The sequence below is a fragment of the Zalophus californianus genome, chromosome 9, assembly GCF_009762305.2.
Source record: "Zalophus californianus isolate mZalCal1 chromosome 9, mZalCal1.pri.v2, whole genome shotgun sequence".
Lineage (NCBI taxonomy): Eukaryota > Metazoa > Chordata > Mammalia > Carnivora > Otariidae > Zalophus > Zalophus californianus.
The window spans coordinates 73,299,590-73,318,261 of NC_045603.1; the positions used below are offsets into that span (position 1 = coordinate 73,299,590).

Sequence of the window (18,672 nt, forward strand, 5' to 3'; positions counted from 1 at the left end):
TGATTGCACATAAGTAATTATGTTTGTCTGTTTTTATGTGATTATAGAAAAAAATATCAGAGGAAAGGACTGACTGGCCGAGTGTTTACTTCCAAGACAGCTCGCATGAAGTGGCAGCTTCTTGAGCGCAGGGTCACAGACATCATCATGCAGAAAATGACTATTTCCAATATGGAGGCGGATATGAATAGACTCCTCAAGGTGTGGAAAATAGAGCATAGATATGCTCTTCCTTAGCTGGCTGTTAATTTTAGTTTTCCAAATTTGAGCTCTGGGTAAATTAATACTCACCAATTTTTTTTCTTTTTTTTTGGTGAGTTTTGATTGTAATGTGTTTGAATAGATGAATATCATTTCTTTTTTTGTTTTGCTTTGTTTTAATTATGGGAAGAACAGACAGCATGAGATCAGCCTTCTTAACACATTTTTAAGTGTACAGCACAGTGTTGTTAACTATAGGCACAGTGTTGTACAGCGGATCTCTAGAACTTACTCATCTTACGTAACTGATACTTCAAACCCATTGAACAGCACCTCCCCCAGCCCCTGGCAACTGCCATTTTATTTAGTGCATCTATGAGTTTGACTATTTTAGATACCTCATATGAATGGAATCTTGCAGTATTTGTCCCTTTGTGACTCACTTATTTCACTTAGCATAATGTCCTGGATCAATATTATTTCTTGAAATCCAGTCTGTTTTCTCAATAGCAACGGGAAGATCTCACAAAAAGACGAGAGAAACTTTCAAAAAGACGGGAAAAGATAGTCAAGGAGAGTGGAGAGGGAGATAAAAATGTGGTTAACATCAATGAGGAGATGGAGTCATTAACTGCTAATATAGATTACATCAATGACAGTATCTCTGATTGTCAAGCCAACATCATGCAGATGGAAGAAGCAAAGGTTTGTAATTGTAAAAACATGTGGTTAATGGCTTAAGGAAGATATTTTCATATTTATCATGAAAAGCACTTTGAATTTTTATATCAAGGAATTTTTTATTTATTGGTTTAATATGATTCTTAGATTTTGCATTGATATAACTCCCTGCCTGCTCTCCAGATTTCTTTGTTGATTTTGTGATATTATTTATTGTTTGTAAAATCAAAAATGTTTAAAAATGTATATCATTTATTAATCCATCTTGAATTCTTAACTGCTCAAGTGTGTTTTTTCTTTTCAACTAGCACATATATTTCTTGGGGTAGAGATCATATTTTACATTTTTCTAAGGAGTCTTATTAACTAACCCGACACTACCAAATAAATAAATGGAATAATAGGCTTTTGCCTCTGTTTGAATACATTCAGCTCAAAATAATTTTCATCATATGCTCGTTTGATGTAGGAAGAAGGAGAAACATTGGATGTCACTGCAGTCATTAATGCTTGCACGCTTACAGAAGCCCGATACCTGCTAGATCACTTCCTGTCAATGGGTATCAATAAGGTATGATCTAACTACACCATTATGGAAAACCTAAGTTTTGATTAATTTATTTTGTTTATCTTTCTCCAGTGACCCTTTCCTCTGTAATAAGTAAGATTTTTTTAAATTGAAAAGCATTCTTTTATCTTTCTTTAGAGTTAAGAAAAGTCAGCACTATTTCGATCAATTCCATTAGCTTGTCATCCATTGTGCTTGTGTATTAGAAGAGATAAACAACTTAAACAAGAAATAATTCATCTTTTGCTTTAACAAAGGAAAAATGAAAAGGAAAATCTCTTGGGGTGCAAACAAATTTGGTATCATAACTTTGGTTTAATATTGATTATTTTTTTAAAGAAGTTTTTTCTTTTAAACATTTTATTTATTTATTTGACAGAGAGAGACATAGCGAGAGAGGGAACACAAGCAAGGGGAGTGGCAGAGGGAAAAGCAGGCTTCCGGCGGAGCAGGGAGCCCGATGCGGGGATCAATCCCTGAGCTGAAGGCAGACCCTTAACGACTGAACCATCCAGGCGCCCCTATATTGATTCTTTACAGCTCAAAAGAAAATCAGAAAGGAAAAAAAATACAGTGGCACTTCCCTCCTCTTTGAATGTAAATGTATTATTAACCTGTCACCTGTAGGAAACTTATACCTAATTGTTGAAGGTGATAATGATTTCGGAGTCACCTTTTTTTTTTTTTTTTTTACCACTTTGGGACTGTGCTAGACCCTTTATTTTATGTTCTCCCACTTAATCTTTACAGTGTGCTAGGAAGTAGGTATCATTCCTATCATTATACATACAAGGAGACTGAATCAGGAAGATAAGGTAATTAGCTCAAGGTCACCAGGCCAGTAAGTGGAGGAGCTTTGATGAATCAATGTCTATCTGATTTGAAAGTCCACGTATTATATACATTTGCTGTTTGATACAGATCTTTAAGTAGATTCTGTTTTGTATGACTTAAGATAATTGTTGGTGTTGTTGTTATGTTTCTGTCTAATTACAGGGTCTTCAGGCTGCCCAGAAAGAGGCTCAAATTAAAGTACTTGAAGGTCGGCTTAAACAAACTGAAATAACCAGTGCTACACAAAACCAGCTCCTATTCCATATGTTGAAAGAGAAAGCAGAATTAAATCCTGAGCTAGATGCTTTACTAGGGCATGCTTTACAAGGTAATTTGGACTAAATTTCAGTTAAATGAATTGCATGGTAGCTTTGCTCTTCGAGAATGCTATACTATACCTCTTTCCCCTATTGCTTGACTGAATAGATGCTATATTTACTTATGCTTTTAATAATTATTTCTTCTTTAATTTGCATGTATAAATTTGGGGGGATGTAATTATTGTCATTCCAAGAAACGATTACCAACTTAAAAAGGCTTATTTAACCTTATTAAGCAATTAGTTTTTGTGGGTCAACCAAGTTTCTGAATTGGTTATTTAAAACATTAACCAAGTTTCATTACTTTACTCTGCATATCTAACTGCCTTGAAAAATAATGTTTTCTATGGCATCTATTCTACATATCTTATAAATGGTACATAATCTTGTTTTATGTGGGAATTCTTAACATTGGATCTGTTTTGATTGGAGTATTGCTTTTTGTTTCCTTTTTGCTGTTATTTACACAGATCTAGATAGCATACCTTTAGGTAAGTATGTTTAGCTTTCTGTGTACCCTACAGCTGCATGAATTACTAATTGTTCATGTACACTAATTGTGGTACATCTTATGTTTAAAATTTTTATTGGCAGCCAACTGGTTTTTGCATGATCTTTTTTGAAATGTATCCATGATCACAAACATACTAAGTCTTTTGTCTTTCCTATACATTCTTGATTTAAAAACTATTAGATATTTAAAGAAGTAGGCTTTAGTTAATTTTCTCTTTTATTTTTTGACCTCCAGCTGTGGCTCCAGTTTCATAAGCCCTTCTTTCTCTTTCTTATAGGAAAAAAATGGAGTACACATTTCTTTTTAATTTTTAAGTATATCTGTTAACTTGCATCTGTTGTTTTAACCTCATAATTAACTGTCCTTAGCATATATCTTTGGTATATATTTTGTAGATTCTCAGCTATTCTTAATTTTTGTAAAATTCAACATACATTTTAACATTATAAATTGAATAAAACTTCAGAGCATTTTATATGAACAGATTGAAACAATATTTATAATTATAATATTTTCAGATTAGAATGGGCTTTAGAGATCACCATGTATACAAATTTTCAACCTCTTTCTCTTGTCATTACAACATTCACATCAACTACACCCAATCCTCATAGTGATTATACACACGAAGGACCAGGTATATCAGGGCAATTTTATTAGTTGCCATTTTTCTGAATGATTATGTTGGAACAGTTTTTATTTAATTAAAATTATTTCAAATTCTCATCTGAACTTTTCTTTTTCTAAGTACACAGCTGCCCAAAGTTTTTATACTTAAAGGAAAGGACTGTAACTGAAAGAGTAAATGTACTTACCTGTCTGTGTCATTAGAATAAACACAATCTATACATCTAAATTTGTTTTAAGTAAGCTGTTACACAAATAAAACACATGAGCTATTTGATTTTTTTTAGATGTTTATATCACATGTTAATCTCAACGTAGTATTTCCTTGAGATCCACTGCATAATTTAGGGTATGGAAAAGCTACTACTTTTAATCTGCTCAAGCTATAACAAGTACAGGGAAAAAAAGCAGGATTGGTTATTTCCTAATCCAGATTGCCCAAATTCCTGGATTATAACTAGAATTTTTGATATTCCACGTTTCCTTTCTTCCTGTTCTTCCCCCCTCCCTCTCCTACTCCTTGTCTTTGTTCTTTGCGGCCCAACCTCTAGTAATAAGTAAATCCTTGCTTAAGTTCATTGTCTCTTTTAACTTGGAAGAAAATGCAAATGTCCTTCTTAATGTCCTTTTGTGCAGAAGACATTCACCTGCTAATTTGATGGGCAGTGCTACTTTTTCATAACTTTCAAACAACTTTCATTTATCTTTGGCTGAAAAAGGGTTCGAAGCCCAGAGTGGAAACCCATTCAGCTGATGTAACCTGTCTCTGTGACTGAAATCTGTGCTCTAGAGGGGGCCATAATCTAGCCTAGAGGTGCTTGGAGGGAAAAAAAATGGAAGTTAAGTCCTCAGAAGCCAGAGAACTGTACTGAACTCCAATTTTACCTCAAGCCTTGGGCTGAGTGCTGGGATTCAAATAAGACACAAAATCTTGCCCTCTTCGACTTGATTCCTTGCAGAGGGTGACAGACCATGAACAGAGTATGATACATTCATTGAGGGCAGTGATTGAGATATATATAGGGAGTTATAGGAACACAGAGTGGGGCCAGCCAGTAGGAAGGGAGGAGTTGATAAAAGCTTTTTGGAGGACGTGACATTTGAGCAACACAAAAGAAGAAAAAGAGTTAGCTAGGCAAAAGACAAGGTGAAAGGGGGACAGAGAGGAGTCACTCCAGGCAATGACTAAACTAAAATGCAGAGACTCAGTCACAGTATTGTGTGCATGGGGCCTTCAGGCAGGTTGGTGCCCTGAGCAACAAGTACATGGCCTAGAATGATGGAACATAAGGTTAGAGGGTAGGCCTTGTTAATGTGTGTGTACTTTTATAGCCTTTGAAGAACATTTTTATTATCCTTTTCTTTTTTCCCTAACTGTGTTAGGGTCCCTAAGATCATCTCTATCTTCAGAGACTTGCTATGAAGACTCGTGGGGCTCAGCATATGGTTGTATTCATGGCAAAGATTCATGAGAGCAGTGTAGGAAGGATACACAGCTGGATCATAAGGGTAAAAAAAACACAGATGTAGCCTAGAGGAATCCAGGTCTGGTTTTCCCTATGCTCTCTCCTGGGGAGTTAACACAGAATGTTCCTTTCCCTCTGGAATGAAAATGCAGCAGCATGTGTACAACGTTTATGCCCAGGGAAGTCCATACACTTAGAACCTGAAGTTTTTCCTGGGGACTGGTCACATACATACCATCTATGTAGTATGTACCAGGATTCAAGACTCCCAGGAGTTTAGCATAGACCGTATCGTTTGCACAAACATTCTAAGTACCTTCAAGTACCTTCAGTAGTTGACTAGTGACTGGGGACACTCTGCGAGTCAAGTTTCCAGAGGCCAGACAAAGTCCAACTTTGCAAGCAGGGCCTTTCTTAGGATAGTGGTCTTTAGGCTGCTATGTTAACCCTTTTCTATATACTATTTTTATGACTTTTTTTTTAAATAACTTAAAGACTTAAAAATGCTTGGTTAACTTCCAGTGAAGTGAGACTGTGCAAATTTAACTGATAAAGATGAACTTTAAGGCATCCGGGAGTTGCAAGTCTCTGCCTTTAGCTTTAATTCTGTGGTGATGAGAAACGAAGTTGGCAGTGGCCTGGATGTGTGTTCTCAAAGTTAGGAGTACAACAGTGGGCTGATGGTGTGACTGGTTGCCCAGAAGACTATAGTGCTCAGACCAAGCTCAGTCCTGAAGAGGAGTTTGATCTGGTGACTTTCTGCATGGGGGGCCTCTACCCTTTTGCCAGTTTGGTTATGTCAAACCGTAATTATCTCTAATTAACCATACATGCTTCAGCAGGAGTTAAGTTTTTACTAAGCACTCACATGATGTTTAACATACTAACTGGTTTCATACTAACTGGTTTCTACAAGAAAAATACTAGCCAATCTTAGCCCGCTTTTATACATGGGGAAATAGAGACTAGTTTGTCATTTCTTTATAACCTCATGTTCTCTATTATTAACTAAGGCAGTCACCTTGGCACTCAGTTATCCTGTCTGTGAAGTAAGTTCTTGAGCCTCCCTCCAGTGCTGGGCTTTCAGATACACATTGCCTTCAAGACCACCATTTTCTTCACTTCAGAAAATAAATTCCCTTTGAATGGGTCCTAGATGGGCTCCATTTTAGATAATACTATCACATATCAAGCATTACTGAATTTCTAACAAAGTATCTGCTAACCAGTGAAGAAGAAAGGGAGCATCAGAGAAAGGAATTAGTTGTCCACAATCCACATGTATAAAATTAAAAGTTGAAAGGGGATGAATCATACATAATTTTCATTAATATATGTAATTTATAATGTTACTTTTGTGGGTTGGTTTTATAATAAAATGTGTATGTTTTAAAAACCTGCACCTATGTTATGGGCTCACTGACATTTTACATAGTTTACTTTCAATGGCTCTTTGATTTATTGACTTCCTACTAGTTTCCTTGTTTGCTTTTTCCTCCTCTCTTTTACTAGTCTGTTACAGTTGTTCTGAAATAGTGGTGATTTTACTTGTATTCAGTTACAAAACCGTTGCATGCAAACGTATTGTTTTTGTCTTTTATGTACGTGTGAATGAGCTGCATGCTGATGTGTAACTTCTGAATACCTTCACACACGCACACACTCTTACTCTCTACTTGAAAACAAGAATAAAAATAAAGGAAACTATTTAAGTAAGTCGGCATACTGATTAAAATATAGCATGTATGTTTACACTTACGTAGTTTTTGAAATTGGCTTAATACATTAAAGGGAGCTCGTGCAACATTTATTTTAATCTTATATTTTACTCAGTGGTTTTTCATATGTTTGGATGGCGTGGGATAAATACATACTCTGAAAAATATATACAATTACACATACTCTGATAAATACATATCTCTTTTCCATCCTATGAATGTCGTTCTTCTATGTTTTATGATTCGAACTTGTGATTTTTCTTATTTTGAACACTTTTTCTCATTTTAGGACACTCAGAGGGGTTTCTTAGAAATATTTTTCTACATTTCTAGTCAGATTCAGTAACTAAAACCAAACTGCCTATATTGAGACGTTGGGCTGATGTTGATTATGGCATGGAGATTTCAATCATTCAAATTATGACATGTGGATAATACTTAGGTTTTGGACATTTTTTTTTTTTAGAAAATGTAGAGGATAGTACTGATGAAGATGTACCTTTAAACAGCCCAGGATCAGAAGGAAGGTAAGAGAGCCTTTAGAAACTTAATAGATTTTACTTGTTTCTGTAATATTTTAAATACTTTTATCTTGTTGCTTCAAACAATTACCATAAAACAACTGATTTGAATTTTATGGCTAAGTGAATAGCACTAAAAACAGTATTATGGAAACCAAATTAAGCCATATTTAACCACCACAAATTTTTAAAATAAAATTTACCAGGATATTTAAAGAAAGAAAATGAATTATTTTTTAATTAGTTCATTTTGATTTTAAGTATTGTCTTTTCTTACCCATAGACATGTAAGATGTTTTCTATAGTTATAAGCATAGAAGACATACAGTTTTCTATAAGTTCCCCTTTAATCTGTGGTTAATTATTTATTTGTGTATAGCACACTATCTTCAGACCTTATGAAACTTTGTGGTGAAGTGAAACCTAAAAGCAAGGTAAGGAGAATTGAAAATAGCAGGTAAGCATCCTTTCCCACTGTTTTTTGTTATCACTATTAAACACATAGGTTTCAGGGGTGCCTGGGTGGCTCAGCTGGTTAAGTGTTCAACTGTTGATTTTGGCTCAGGTCATGATCTCAGGGTCATGAGATCGAGCCCTGTGCCTGGCTCTGTGCTGGGTGTGGAGCCTGCTTAACATTCTCTCTCTCCTTCTGCCTCTCCACCTCCTCTCCCCATCTCCCCACGCTTGCACGCTCTCTCTCTCAAAAATAAAGAAATAAACAAACACACACATAGGTTTCAGACCCTTAGTAGGTTAGCAAATTGGCATACTTTTACCAGAGCTCCCATGTGTAAGAAATTTAGTTCTATATTACCATATTCTCCTTTGGGAAAAATTATATTGAAACATTTCTGCTTCGCGGAACTTGTGCTTTAGCACATTATTGCACTTTTTCTACTAGAGAAGATATGATGGTGGAGACCAATTCTTTTTTTCTCCAGGTTTTTCCTAAAAGTTTTATTACCCATTAAGGAAGTAATGTGCTAATTTATTAAAGTCACCTAAGTTTCCTAATAATATAGGAGATTGTAGACTGTGTAGTGGCAAACAGCATGAATTTGCAAAATTTTTAAATTAACAGGAAACTTTTGAAGTTTTAACATTCTAGTATGTCATAGTGTTTCATATTTATTTTGTTACACTAGTATCCTGAGGTGGTTTGAATGATAAGCCAACTCTTAATCATCATGTTGTATTAAAAAACAATGAGGCTATAATGCGTATTTGTAAGGTTTAAAAAAATATCGGTGACACATGCTGTTAAATGTGTAAGATACACATAGTACGTTTCAGATTGAGAGTTGGTAGCATTTGATAGTGGATGAATTAACTAACCATTATCTTAAGATGTTTAAAAACAAAGAATTCTTGTAGTGCTTAGTAAATATTTGATAAATGAAAGGAGAGAATCAGAACCTGAAAGAATAACACTGTGCAAATGAAATCGGACAGATTGAAGGCCCGTAGTGAACAGTCAGGTAATATAAATGAGTAATTTGGCTAGCTGTAAAATAATGAGTAGGAGTCATGATTACCTGAAGAGGACATGCCTCTTCTAAGCAAATAACCACCACTTAACTCTCGCTCATTTTTGTCATGAGGAATATAAGCCTGAGACTTCTAGATATTCTGTTTTTTCCAAAGAAGCCTTAAATATAGATTTTTATGTAGGATTTCCTGATCTTTAAAACACTGGTCAAACCAATCCCCCCCCCCAAAAAAAATGTTGCCAGGCTCTATGTATGATCCTTGCAACATGTGGTTTGTGTTTTATTTTTCTGAGTGACTAAACAGAAGTTACCCAAACTCAAAGAAAACATCCTAGTATGGTTTGGATCCGATCTTAAGTGGAGGAGAGAATCTGTTAAGGTCCTGAATGTCTTTTAGGCCCCGTGAAAGCCTAGTTATTCATGCCCTGCTGGGCTGCCAGAGAGGTGTGAAGTTGGGCCCTAAAAGTAATCTCCTGAAGGAACCAGTGTACTTAGGGATTCCTAAGAACATGATTCCTCTCTGCCTTGGTCTGTTGGCAGTGAGGAGAACTGAGCAGGTAAAAAACTGGTCGGAGGGCTTTCCTTTTCCCAGAAATTTTCTGAGGTGCTACCTACTACTCCTTTTGAATTGCAGAGATACCTGAAAGGAGCTCATATCATCTATTTTTCATCACTGAAAAAATAAAGTTGACTGTATATGTTAAATAGGTATGTACCAGCACTATGCTGAGTATAGGGGATATAAAGTTGAATAAAACAGGGTGTTTGCTCTTTAGAGGCTTATAATCTGATAAATACCTTGCTTATCCTTTAATACCTTAGTGATAATAACAACTGAGCAACAACAGGGTAGTCAGTTTTCAAGAGTAAGGTAAGGAATGTGTGTAGTGAGTTTAGATTCTAGGAAAATAACCTTCCCCTGCCTCACCGTGCTGCTGAGAGCTGGTGCAGGCTGGTGTTGAATTACCTAGCAGGCAGGTTAAAAACACAGCCAAGGCATCAGGAGGACAAGGTCCCAAAAACTGAGAAGCAGATTTAAAAAGCGATATTAAAATAAAATTTAAAAGTGATATTTAAAAAAGCATTTAAACATAAGAAAAATCAGAATTTAGTTGAGCTTCCCTGCAGTTAACTTTTGGTTTAATTTCTTTCTTCTTTCATTTTTTAAAAAAATTCTGTGTTGAGGGAGCTGCCCATGAGTGGCAGGGTGGCAAATTGCTTGTTTTTGAATCTGGCTTTGCCACTTACCAGTTGTGTGATTTTGGGTCAATTACTTAGCTTCTCTGTGCCTTAGTTTCCTCATTTGTGAATTGGGATAATGATAGTACATGCTAATATAATAAGGTGTTTGAACAATGCCTGGCATACAGTAAGTACAATATAAAATGTTGGCTGTTATTATGGCCTCTAAAGGTCTTATCTGGCTATAGCTCTGGCTTGTCACTATCTTACATGCTATGTTTGACACACTTGCTAGGAAATGACATGCTCAATGTTTTTACCTATTTCAAACTAATATTAAATCTCTATTCCCTAATCATCTCTGCAGAAGTTTGCTCCTGATTGCTTTTCCTTCCATTCTCTGACTAGGCCCGAAGGAGAACCACCACTCAAATGGAATTGCTGTATGCAGATAGCAGTGAACTAGCCTCAGATACTAGTACAGGAGATGCCTCCTTGCCTGGCCCTCTTACACCTGTTGCAGAAGGGCAAGAGATTGGAATGAATACAGAGACAAGTGGTACTTCTGCTAGGGAAAAAGAGCTCCCTCCCCCATCTGGCTTCCCTTCTAAGATAGGCAGCATGTAAGTCTGGCCCAGCTACACTAACTTCCTTTCTTTTGGCTTTTCTTTTTCGTTTTCTTTCTTTTTTAATTTTTTATGTGCATGTTGCTAATTTCTTATTTCTATTTTTAAAAATTATGTAAATAAAATATCTGGTTTTCAAAGGAATTTCTGTTAGGTATTATCTCCTCTAATTTTTTTGACATTTGAAATCATTTAAGATGAGATATTCTCTGTTCAATTGCATTGGTTGTTTCTAAGTTTAAAGGTCATTTTTAAGGGTTATAATTTTCACAAAGGCTGAGTTATGAATTACAGACAAAATTTATTTAGGATCTCAGGTAGTTATGTCAATAAAACCATTATAGAAAACAGAAGCTTTAAAGTCTCAAATTTGCTCTAAATTAATGTATGTCCTCGTTCTAAGAGTCTGGTCAGGATAGCAAACCTTTGCTAACCCTATAAAGAAAAAGAAATATCAATTACAAACTTAATCATTTTAAGCTTTCCTAATTTTTTGCCTTGAAGCACATTGCATTGCATATCTGGGATAAATGCACAAGATATTTTTATTGGTATTATTAAAGATTTGAAGGAGGGAATATTCTCTCTCCCATTTATGATAATATGAACAAAAGACATTCTGTTCAAAACAAAACTTATTTAGAATTTTCACTACTGTCTTGAGGACAAAGATTTCTCTACCCAAGCTGGTATGTTTGTATATGCTATGTGTCTTTGTGTGTTTTGATAATTATATCAGATTATATATCAGATCAGTTATTCACTGGTAAAGATTTTTAATGACATTTTCTTCAAGTAACCCTCACATATGATCTAGCAAATGATTTATGGAATGAATACATTACTGCACTGAGAAATATTGAGGAATATTGCCAAAAAATGGCACATACTACATGACTCTGCAAATAATAAAATATAACAAACTTTCCCCCTCTGAGTATCTGTTTCCCATAACTCCCTTTTTTTTAAGCTTTTTTAAAACTTCCTTCATTTCATGAAAATATTTCTGTCATCTTCCATTCAGTAAGCCCATCTGCTACCTTTCGATCCAAATTTAATTTTAATGATGGCAACTTTCTTGCATGTGCTTGATGTGGCCTATGTAATTAACTAAATTAACTATTGGATTTGCTAATAGAGATTGCTAACCAGTATAGCTAATGGCTTCAGTGCTTTTTTGATAAGATGACTGTTGAAGAAATGCTTTTGGTGAAGGTAGTGATATAAACAGACTAGATTTTAGGAACAGATTTGAGTTGAGACTTTTGGAACTTCAAGACTAAATCTATGGCTTGGAAACCAGATTCAGGTAATACCTTCTTTTTGCCCTCCCCCGCTTTTTTTCATTTTTAAAGTGTATCCTTTTTGACAGATTATAAAATATATGTTTTAGACTCTATCACTTCACAGGATCTGTTTTCAGGTTTTCGTAAATTCAGGTGCTTGTGTCATCCTGTAAAAATTTAAGAGATAGACATGGTTGGTGTGGTAACTCTTAATAAGTCATTATTGCATGACTTACTGCATGATGTAAAATAATTTACTCAGGTGGCCCCCATGATTTAACTTGTTGAGGATTTTTGAAATGTGATTTGTTTTGATTAGAAAGTCAGGCACATGAAGTTTAAATATTTAGCTTTCACTTTCAAATAGGAATCATGTAAACCCATTCTGGTAATATTGCTTTCTAATTCCTTAGTGTGTTTTCTTATTAATATAACTAGCCAACAACAGCAAAAAAAATAGCAAAAGATATTTTTTCTAATTTTGATTAGAAAAATTAGAAGAATTTACCACCATACGCAAAAATAATGGTTTTAAAGTGTTGATTACATAGGCACTATCCAACATTTAAAGTTTATAATAAGAATGTCTTTATTACTAAAATTTATATAGCTACTAATATCTAAATACTAGTTAGGTAAAATTATTGTGTTATTTGTGTGTCTGTTTTTGACTCTGTCTTCAAATTAATTCATTAAATCTCATTGTTTTTCATATTCTGATATTCTAATATTTTTGTTCTTGTAAGACTATAAAGACACCTTTTTTTCAACTGAAACAGTTCTAATCAACGTAATCATTTATGTTTCAAATAAATGATTTGAACTATTTGGCAATATAGGATTGATATTTATATTCAAAAATAATAGGTTTCATATATTTAATAAGATTGCCAATTTACAAGTTAAATATATAGGTGTCAGGCTTCCATCAACTAATTACTCATATAATATATTCCTATCCTAGTTTTGTTTTTTGTTCCCAAGTAATACTTTCTCAAGTTCCGGTTATTAATCTATTAAAAATTTTAGATTGAATATCTGCCAAACAAAGTTGTATGTATATATTTAAAATTTGATGATTAAAGAGTCTTTTTTCTATTTTAGTTCCAGACAGTCATCTCTATCAGAAAAGAAACTACCAGAGCCTTCCCCTATAACCAGGAGAAAAGCATATGAAAAAGCAGAAAAATCAAAGTCCAAGGAACAAAAACAGTAAGTGACTCATCCTTTTTATCGACTGGATTGCATAAAATGTCTGTTGCACTTAAATGCTAAAGGACAATGGTGAAGTTATTTTCCAAATGTAGGCTGGCTCTATGGTTATGACTGATTGGCTAATCAGGACAGTCAAGTCAGCTGTTGGCTCGGCTAAATGTTTCTCGGTCACACACAAACCTGTAAAAATATTTGAACGCTTGCCCCGATTCCTGTACTCTTATTTATTTTTCAATTATTTGTGCATATCATTGTAAAAGTTCATATACAGTTGAGATGAAGGTTAGTGAATCTGTATTTCAGATAGTCTTCTAGAAAAATTTGAAATTGATTTTGACTGATGAAACTTCCACTGACTTTACCTCTTTAAAGTAGCTGACAGAAATAGTGTTAGTCATAGGGTGTGTTAGTTGTGCCATTCTCTTGCTGTTCTTTTATGTTTAAATTGTGTTTTGCTGAAATCTTTTAGGAACTTTGTTTTGTGAGCGTTATTTACTTAACAGTACGTAGTATAATCTGATGATCCACTTAAATGGGCATTTGTAAATTGCAATATCACAATGTGTGGAGAGTTGAATGAAGGGGGTGAGAGCCCCTGTCACCTCTCTACCCCATGGCTCACCCACTCCTCCCTCAGGTCACCTGAGGTGCTGCATGTGACGGGTAGAACTGTGACATGGTCTTGAGGGAGAGTATCAGTGCCAGGCTACATTTAAATATTAGTAGAGCAAATTTTTTAACATAAAAATAAACATAAAAAGGAGTTTTCATATATTTTCTGTACCCAAGTGGACAGTCTTATACCATCCCCTCCCCTGTGCCAACACACTCTACTTTGAACACTGGTTTGGCTGACTTGAATATCATGGAAATTATCCTTCTAATCATCCTTGCTTCCTGTATCGAAAGATGTAATTTGCCTGTTTCTACTGGATTGAATGTCTCAAGGATAACTGGGAGGTAGGGGATGGAGCAAATAAGTAATATAAAAATAAAAGTAAGTGAATCGTTGAAAAAGCAAATCGCTCTTAAACACTCTGGCTCTCTTTCCCCATCTGTCAAGTGAGTAGCTGGGTTTTAACTCTAAAATAAATTTGGCTTGCTTTATTTGTAATGACTTTAGATTTCAGCAGACCGAACATTTTCTTTAGTGCCATCTTGTGGGCAACGTAACAAAATCCAGTGAAAAAGGTTTTGTTTTTTTTTTTTTAGTTAAATTGTTCAGAGTGTATTTTTTTTTTTAAAGATTTTTTATTTATTTAACAGAGATAGAGCACAAGTAGGCAGAGCAGCAGACAGAGGGAGAGGGAGAAGCAGGCTCTCCGCCGAGCAGGGAGCCCAATGCGGGGCTCGATCCCAGGACCCTGGGATCATGACCTGAACCGAAGGCAGCCCCTTAACTGACTGAGCCACCCAGGTGCCCCTGTTCAGAGTGTATTTTATCTTACAAAAAAGGGAAGAGAGGAACGATGGAAGGAATTCTCTAATGAAAAGCTTTTTTAAAAAAGCATGTTTCTTACAACATTCCTAACAAATCATAACCAATTAAAGCCACCTATTTTAATGCTCTTTTTTTCTTGTAGCTCAGATTCTGGAACCTCAGAGGCTAGTCTTTCACCTCCTTCTTCCCCACCAAGCCGGCCCCGTAATGAACTGAATGTTTTTAACCGTCTTACTGTTTCTCAGGGAAACACATCCGTTCAGCAGGATAAGTAAGTCTTTATGGAAAAGAGCCCCTCTGTTTATTAAGTATTCTGAGCCTTTCAATATGGTAGAAAACATTTAGCCATCTCTTTGTGTGGGAGATGAAGTCTGACTTGTGAACTCTTGTCATATTTGATTATGTTTTTCCAATGGGAAATGAACCATATAGAAAAGATGAGAGAAAATTGTTTTCCTGCTGAACATTATTCCCTGTTGTAGATTTGCACTGCTATACTTTCAGCATTTGTCTTGCCTTTTCTTTTCTAAGTAAATTAGAATTGAAATATCTTTGAGGCCACTTGAAATTTACATTTCTTCGATTCTTCAGCTTCTCGGAGCCCACAAAAGCCTCTAATCCGTATAGCGTGAGTTGAAAAGAGGCAAATTATTTTACCTTCCATGCACATAACAGTTTACAAAGACCATTGTCATATGTGTAACATGTTACCATTTGGTTGTTTGACACAAATCTATCACAAAACTTTAGTAATAAAATAAAATAATAAAAGACAGTTCCTTTATAGGTGGAGGGGGTTAGGACTGAAGGTGGGTTGTGGAGGAAGAGAAGTTAGAGGGGTGTGGGAAATACAATTTGCATTAAATTTGAAGTGAAAAAGCATTCCCACATTGAGCCAGAATCTCTCTTGCAAGAATTCAATACTAACAATGCTGCTGTAAGATATTTATTAACTCTGACTTACCTGCTTTGATTTTGAATGTAACATTGTGGATGTATGTACTTCATATCCAGTCTCCCATCCCTGTTACTTGTTTTCTATGCTATAATCTCACTGTGTAGATCAACAACTTCTGAGATTTATAGGATGCTGTTTAAGATCTGTCTGGCGTCTTGAGATCATGCTAGATGGCTCTATAGACTTAGAGAAGCACACATTTTGAAAGAATTTTTAATCTGCCTAATTTATGGATAAATTTCTTGATTAGATTTTAATATAGTTTAATCAGTAGATGACATGTCCTTTAAAATGATCTAGATAGATAAATATCATGTGTTATTGAAAAACAACTTTTAACATTGTTAAGTCAGAGCTCCCATTTAATTGAGAAAAGAGTAGAACATTAGGAATGTCCTTGAGAAGTCTGTTTTCACTAATGATATGAAGAATTATTAAATTTTGTCTGCCTTACATTCACAGGCATAACATTTTCTGTCAGTCTTGATAATCTTGACAATCCTAGTCATAGTTTTATATTTTCCAGAGACATATTTTATAAGCTACCAATAATTTGACTCTGTCATCATCTCTATACGCTAAAACTCAGAATAACTGACTACACTTTCAAAGACTCACCTACCTTTTGAATCATTTTTCTTTCGTACTCTTTTTTGATAATAGAACATCTCAGCTAGAAGCAGATCCCACACATTGTTTCTGGTTATATTCCATGTCAGCATTCACTCTGTTCTCTTTCCCAAGCAACAAATTGATAGATTTTCACGATAACCAGACTTACTGCCAGTCTTGGAGGTTTCAGGGTAGGACTGATAGGAGTGGCTCACCTATTTTTAAAATCCTACTAAAGTCCTGTATTACTGAGGGATTCCCTCATCAGGAGACCTCCATGTTTTTGAGATAAATTAAAATCAAAGGTTATTGCTTTTTGGGTAATTTGCTTTGCATGCAAACATTAGAATCTAAATCCAAAGTAATTATCAAGATGGACAAAATTCATTAATAGCTGTTTAAATGAGAAAAAATTTCTAGTACTAATCAAAATAAATAGGAAGAATATTGAAGTGATGTATTTTACTTACTTGCTATATTTCCTCTTCAGGGCCCAAACGTTAGAAGTGAGGATTGATAGGTTTTCTGTAGATCAGTAATAGAAAATTTTGCCTCAAAGTCTTAGTAGAAAACATAAGAATAAAATATGTTACTAGATGTAGCTATACATTGAATTTGCAGATATTCAGTGCAAATAGAAAAGCAGGGCATTCACTATAAAGGAAATGTTTGCTATATTTCTATTATTCATACTGTTGGTTTTCAGTTCAATCTCAGTGTCTTTACCTATTGACCTCTGTGTTCTTTCTCCTCATAATTCTAACTCTTTCACTGTAGGTCTGATGAAAGTGATTCCTCTCTGTCGGAGGTACACAGGTACTTTCTATCTTTCCTACATTCTGGCATTTCGTTGATGTTCTAAGATGCCTTCCTAGAAACTATAGGCATATCTCATTTTTGTATGCATAACTTGTTATAAACCATATAAACACACTAATATTTTTAAACATATTAATTTTAATATGTTTTTGTCATACCTTTTAGACAAAGCAGTGGCAAACTTTTTTTGTATCATAACACAGAAAGTTGGGATGTTTGTTTTCTGTCTATAAATCTTTTATTTGAAAGAAATTAAGTTCTACGAATATTGATTTCATTGTTCCTTAGTGATTAAATGTTTTCAGTCCTTCAAAGTGTGGGAGGTAAATAAGTTTTTTTTTTTTTTTTTTTGGTTGGTTTAGTGATTATAAGTAAAAAGTTTATGGAAGGTTTTGTGAAAACCTGAAAAAAAGATATGCTAGGAGGGGAAAAGATACTATGATACCTAAAATATAAGAAGAAATAGAAAGCAAAGGAGTTTTTCTAAAATAATAAATATTTTCTTCTGATAGATGCTGTTTTAAAAATAACAATGTTGAATTTTTTCATGTTAATGGGTTTTTTTTTTTTTTTTGGACCCTTAATTTCTCTCTTTCTATCATTTCCTCTTTCCACTTATCATTTTGTCTCCTCTCTTTTTGCACTTGTTTCCCCTGTTATGGCCATTTTGCTGATCATCAGTAGATCCTCCAGAAGGTAGGCAGAGGAAATTAATCTCATTTATAGTATTACAAGATTTTACTGATTTGCATGGAACAAAAATAAGCATTTTTTTTCCTTCAGGCCGGTTTGTTGTACAACTTTGCAATATTTGACCTTAAACTATTTTTAGGTTGATTTCTATATTTCAGAATGTGAATAGATTAATTTTAATAGTGAAAGAAATACCATGGATGTATGTTTTCAATTTCTGATTTTAAAAATTATCTTTGGTGTAAGGTAATCTCTATAAAATATTAGTCCTAATTTTGTGACTGGAGAGTATTTTTCAGTATCTTAGTAAAATGCTGTATTTAATGTTGAGATTATTTTTCTTCAGAAGTCTGAATAATCAATGATATTAAAACAAAAATGAAAAAGAGGCTTCTCACAGTGGCAGTGCCATACATAAGTCACTGGAGGCAAATATTCACTTCGGTAATATTTCAACCTTTGCCATGACAGACTGTTATGTCTTAAGGCTCTTAACATGATTTTTTTCTTTATGATCAGCTTGTTGGAATATACATGCCTATTTTCTGTTTGAGAGGTACCAGTAGCAGTTGACTGTGTGTTAGGTCACTCTCTTGAACATTTGAAGCTATAGTTCTAACTCTGTGGCTTCAGTTCATAGATGTGACCTCACATCAAAAGGATTTCAAAATGGAGATTCAGACTTTTGGGGAGGTTTGGCTTCCATTTCAGTTTTAATTGATTAACTTCTTAGATTATAAACAAGTTACTGAGCATGAATTCCAAGAATGTCACATTGACACATGTATGCAAATACGCTTTGGACTTTATAATTATATATCCAGTGATAATAATTCCTGGTGTCATTTCTAGTGATGATGAACAACTTTCACTTTTTGAAATCAATATAACTAAACTCTA

At 34.6% G+C, this 18,672-nt stretch overlaps 1 protein-coding gene across 14 annotated transcripts in view; it reads left to right on the forward strand.

Annotated features, from left to right (window-relative positions):
* Window positions 1–18,672, forward strand: part of KIF21A (kinesin family member 21A) — a 145,146-nt gene that overhangs the window by 103,563 nt on the left and 22,911 nt on the right. For 3 of the 14 annotated variants that reach the window (XM_027593156.2, XM_027593159.2, XM_027593164.2), the window contains 12 exons: window positions 48–201; window positions 712–906; window positions 1,352–1,453; window positions 2,447–2,612; window positions 3,075–3,095; window positions 7,396–7,456; window positions 7,830–7,884; window positions 10,531–10,745; window positions 13,139–13,246; window positions 14,833–14,961; window positions 17,038–17,076; window positions 17,761–17,775. In XM_027593156.2, coding sequence (XP_027448957.1) covers window positions 48–201; window positions 712–906; window positions 1,352–1,453; window positions 2,447–2,612; window positions 3,075–3,095; window positions 7,396–7,456; window positions 7,830–7,884; window positions 10,531–10,745; window positions 13,139–13,246; window positions 14,833–14,961; window positions 17,038–17,076; window positions 17,761–17,775 — 1,260 coding nt within the window. The remainder of the gene's footprint in view (window positions 1–47; window positions 202–711; window positions 907–1,351; window positions 1,454–2,446; window positions 2,613–3,074; window positions 3,096–7,395; window positions 7,457–7,829; window positions 7,885–10,530; window positions 10,746–13,138; window positions 13,247–14,832; window positions 14,962–17,037; window positions 17,077–17,760; window positions 17,776–18,672) is intronic. The other 11 variants (XM_027593157.2, XM_027593160.2, XM_027593158.2 and 8 more) reach the window with 8 other exon arrangements.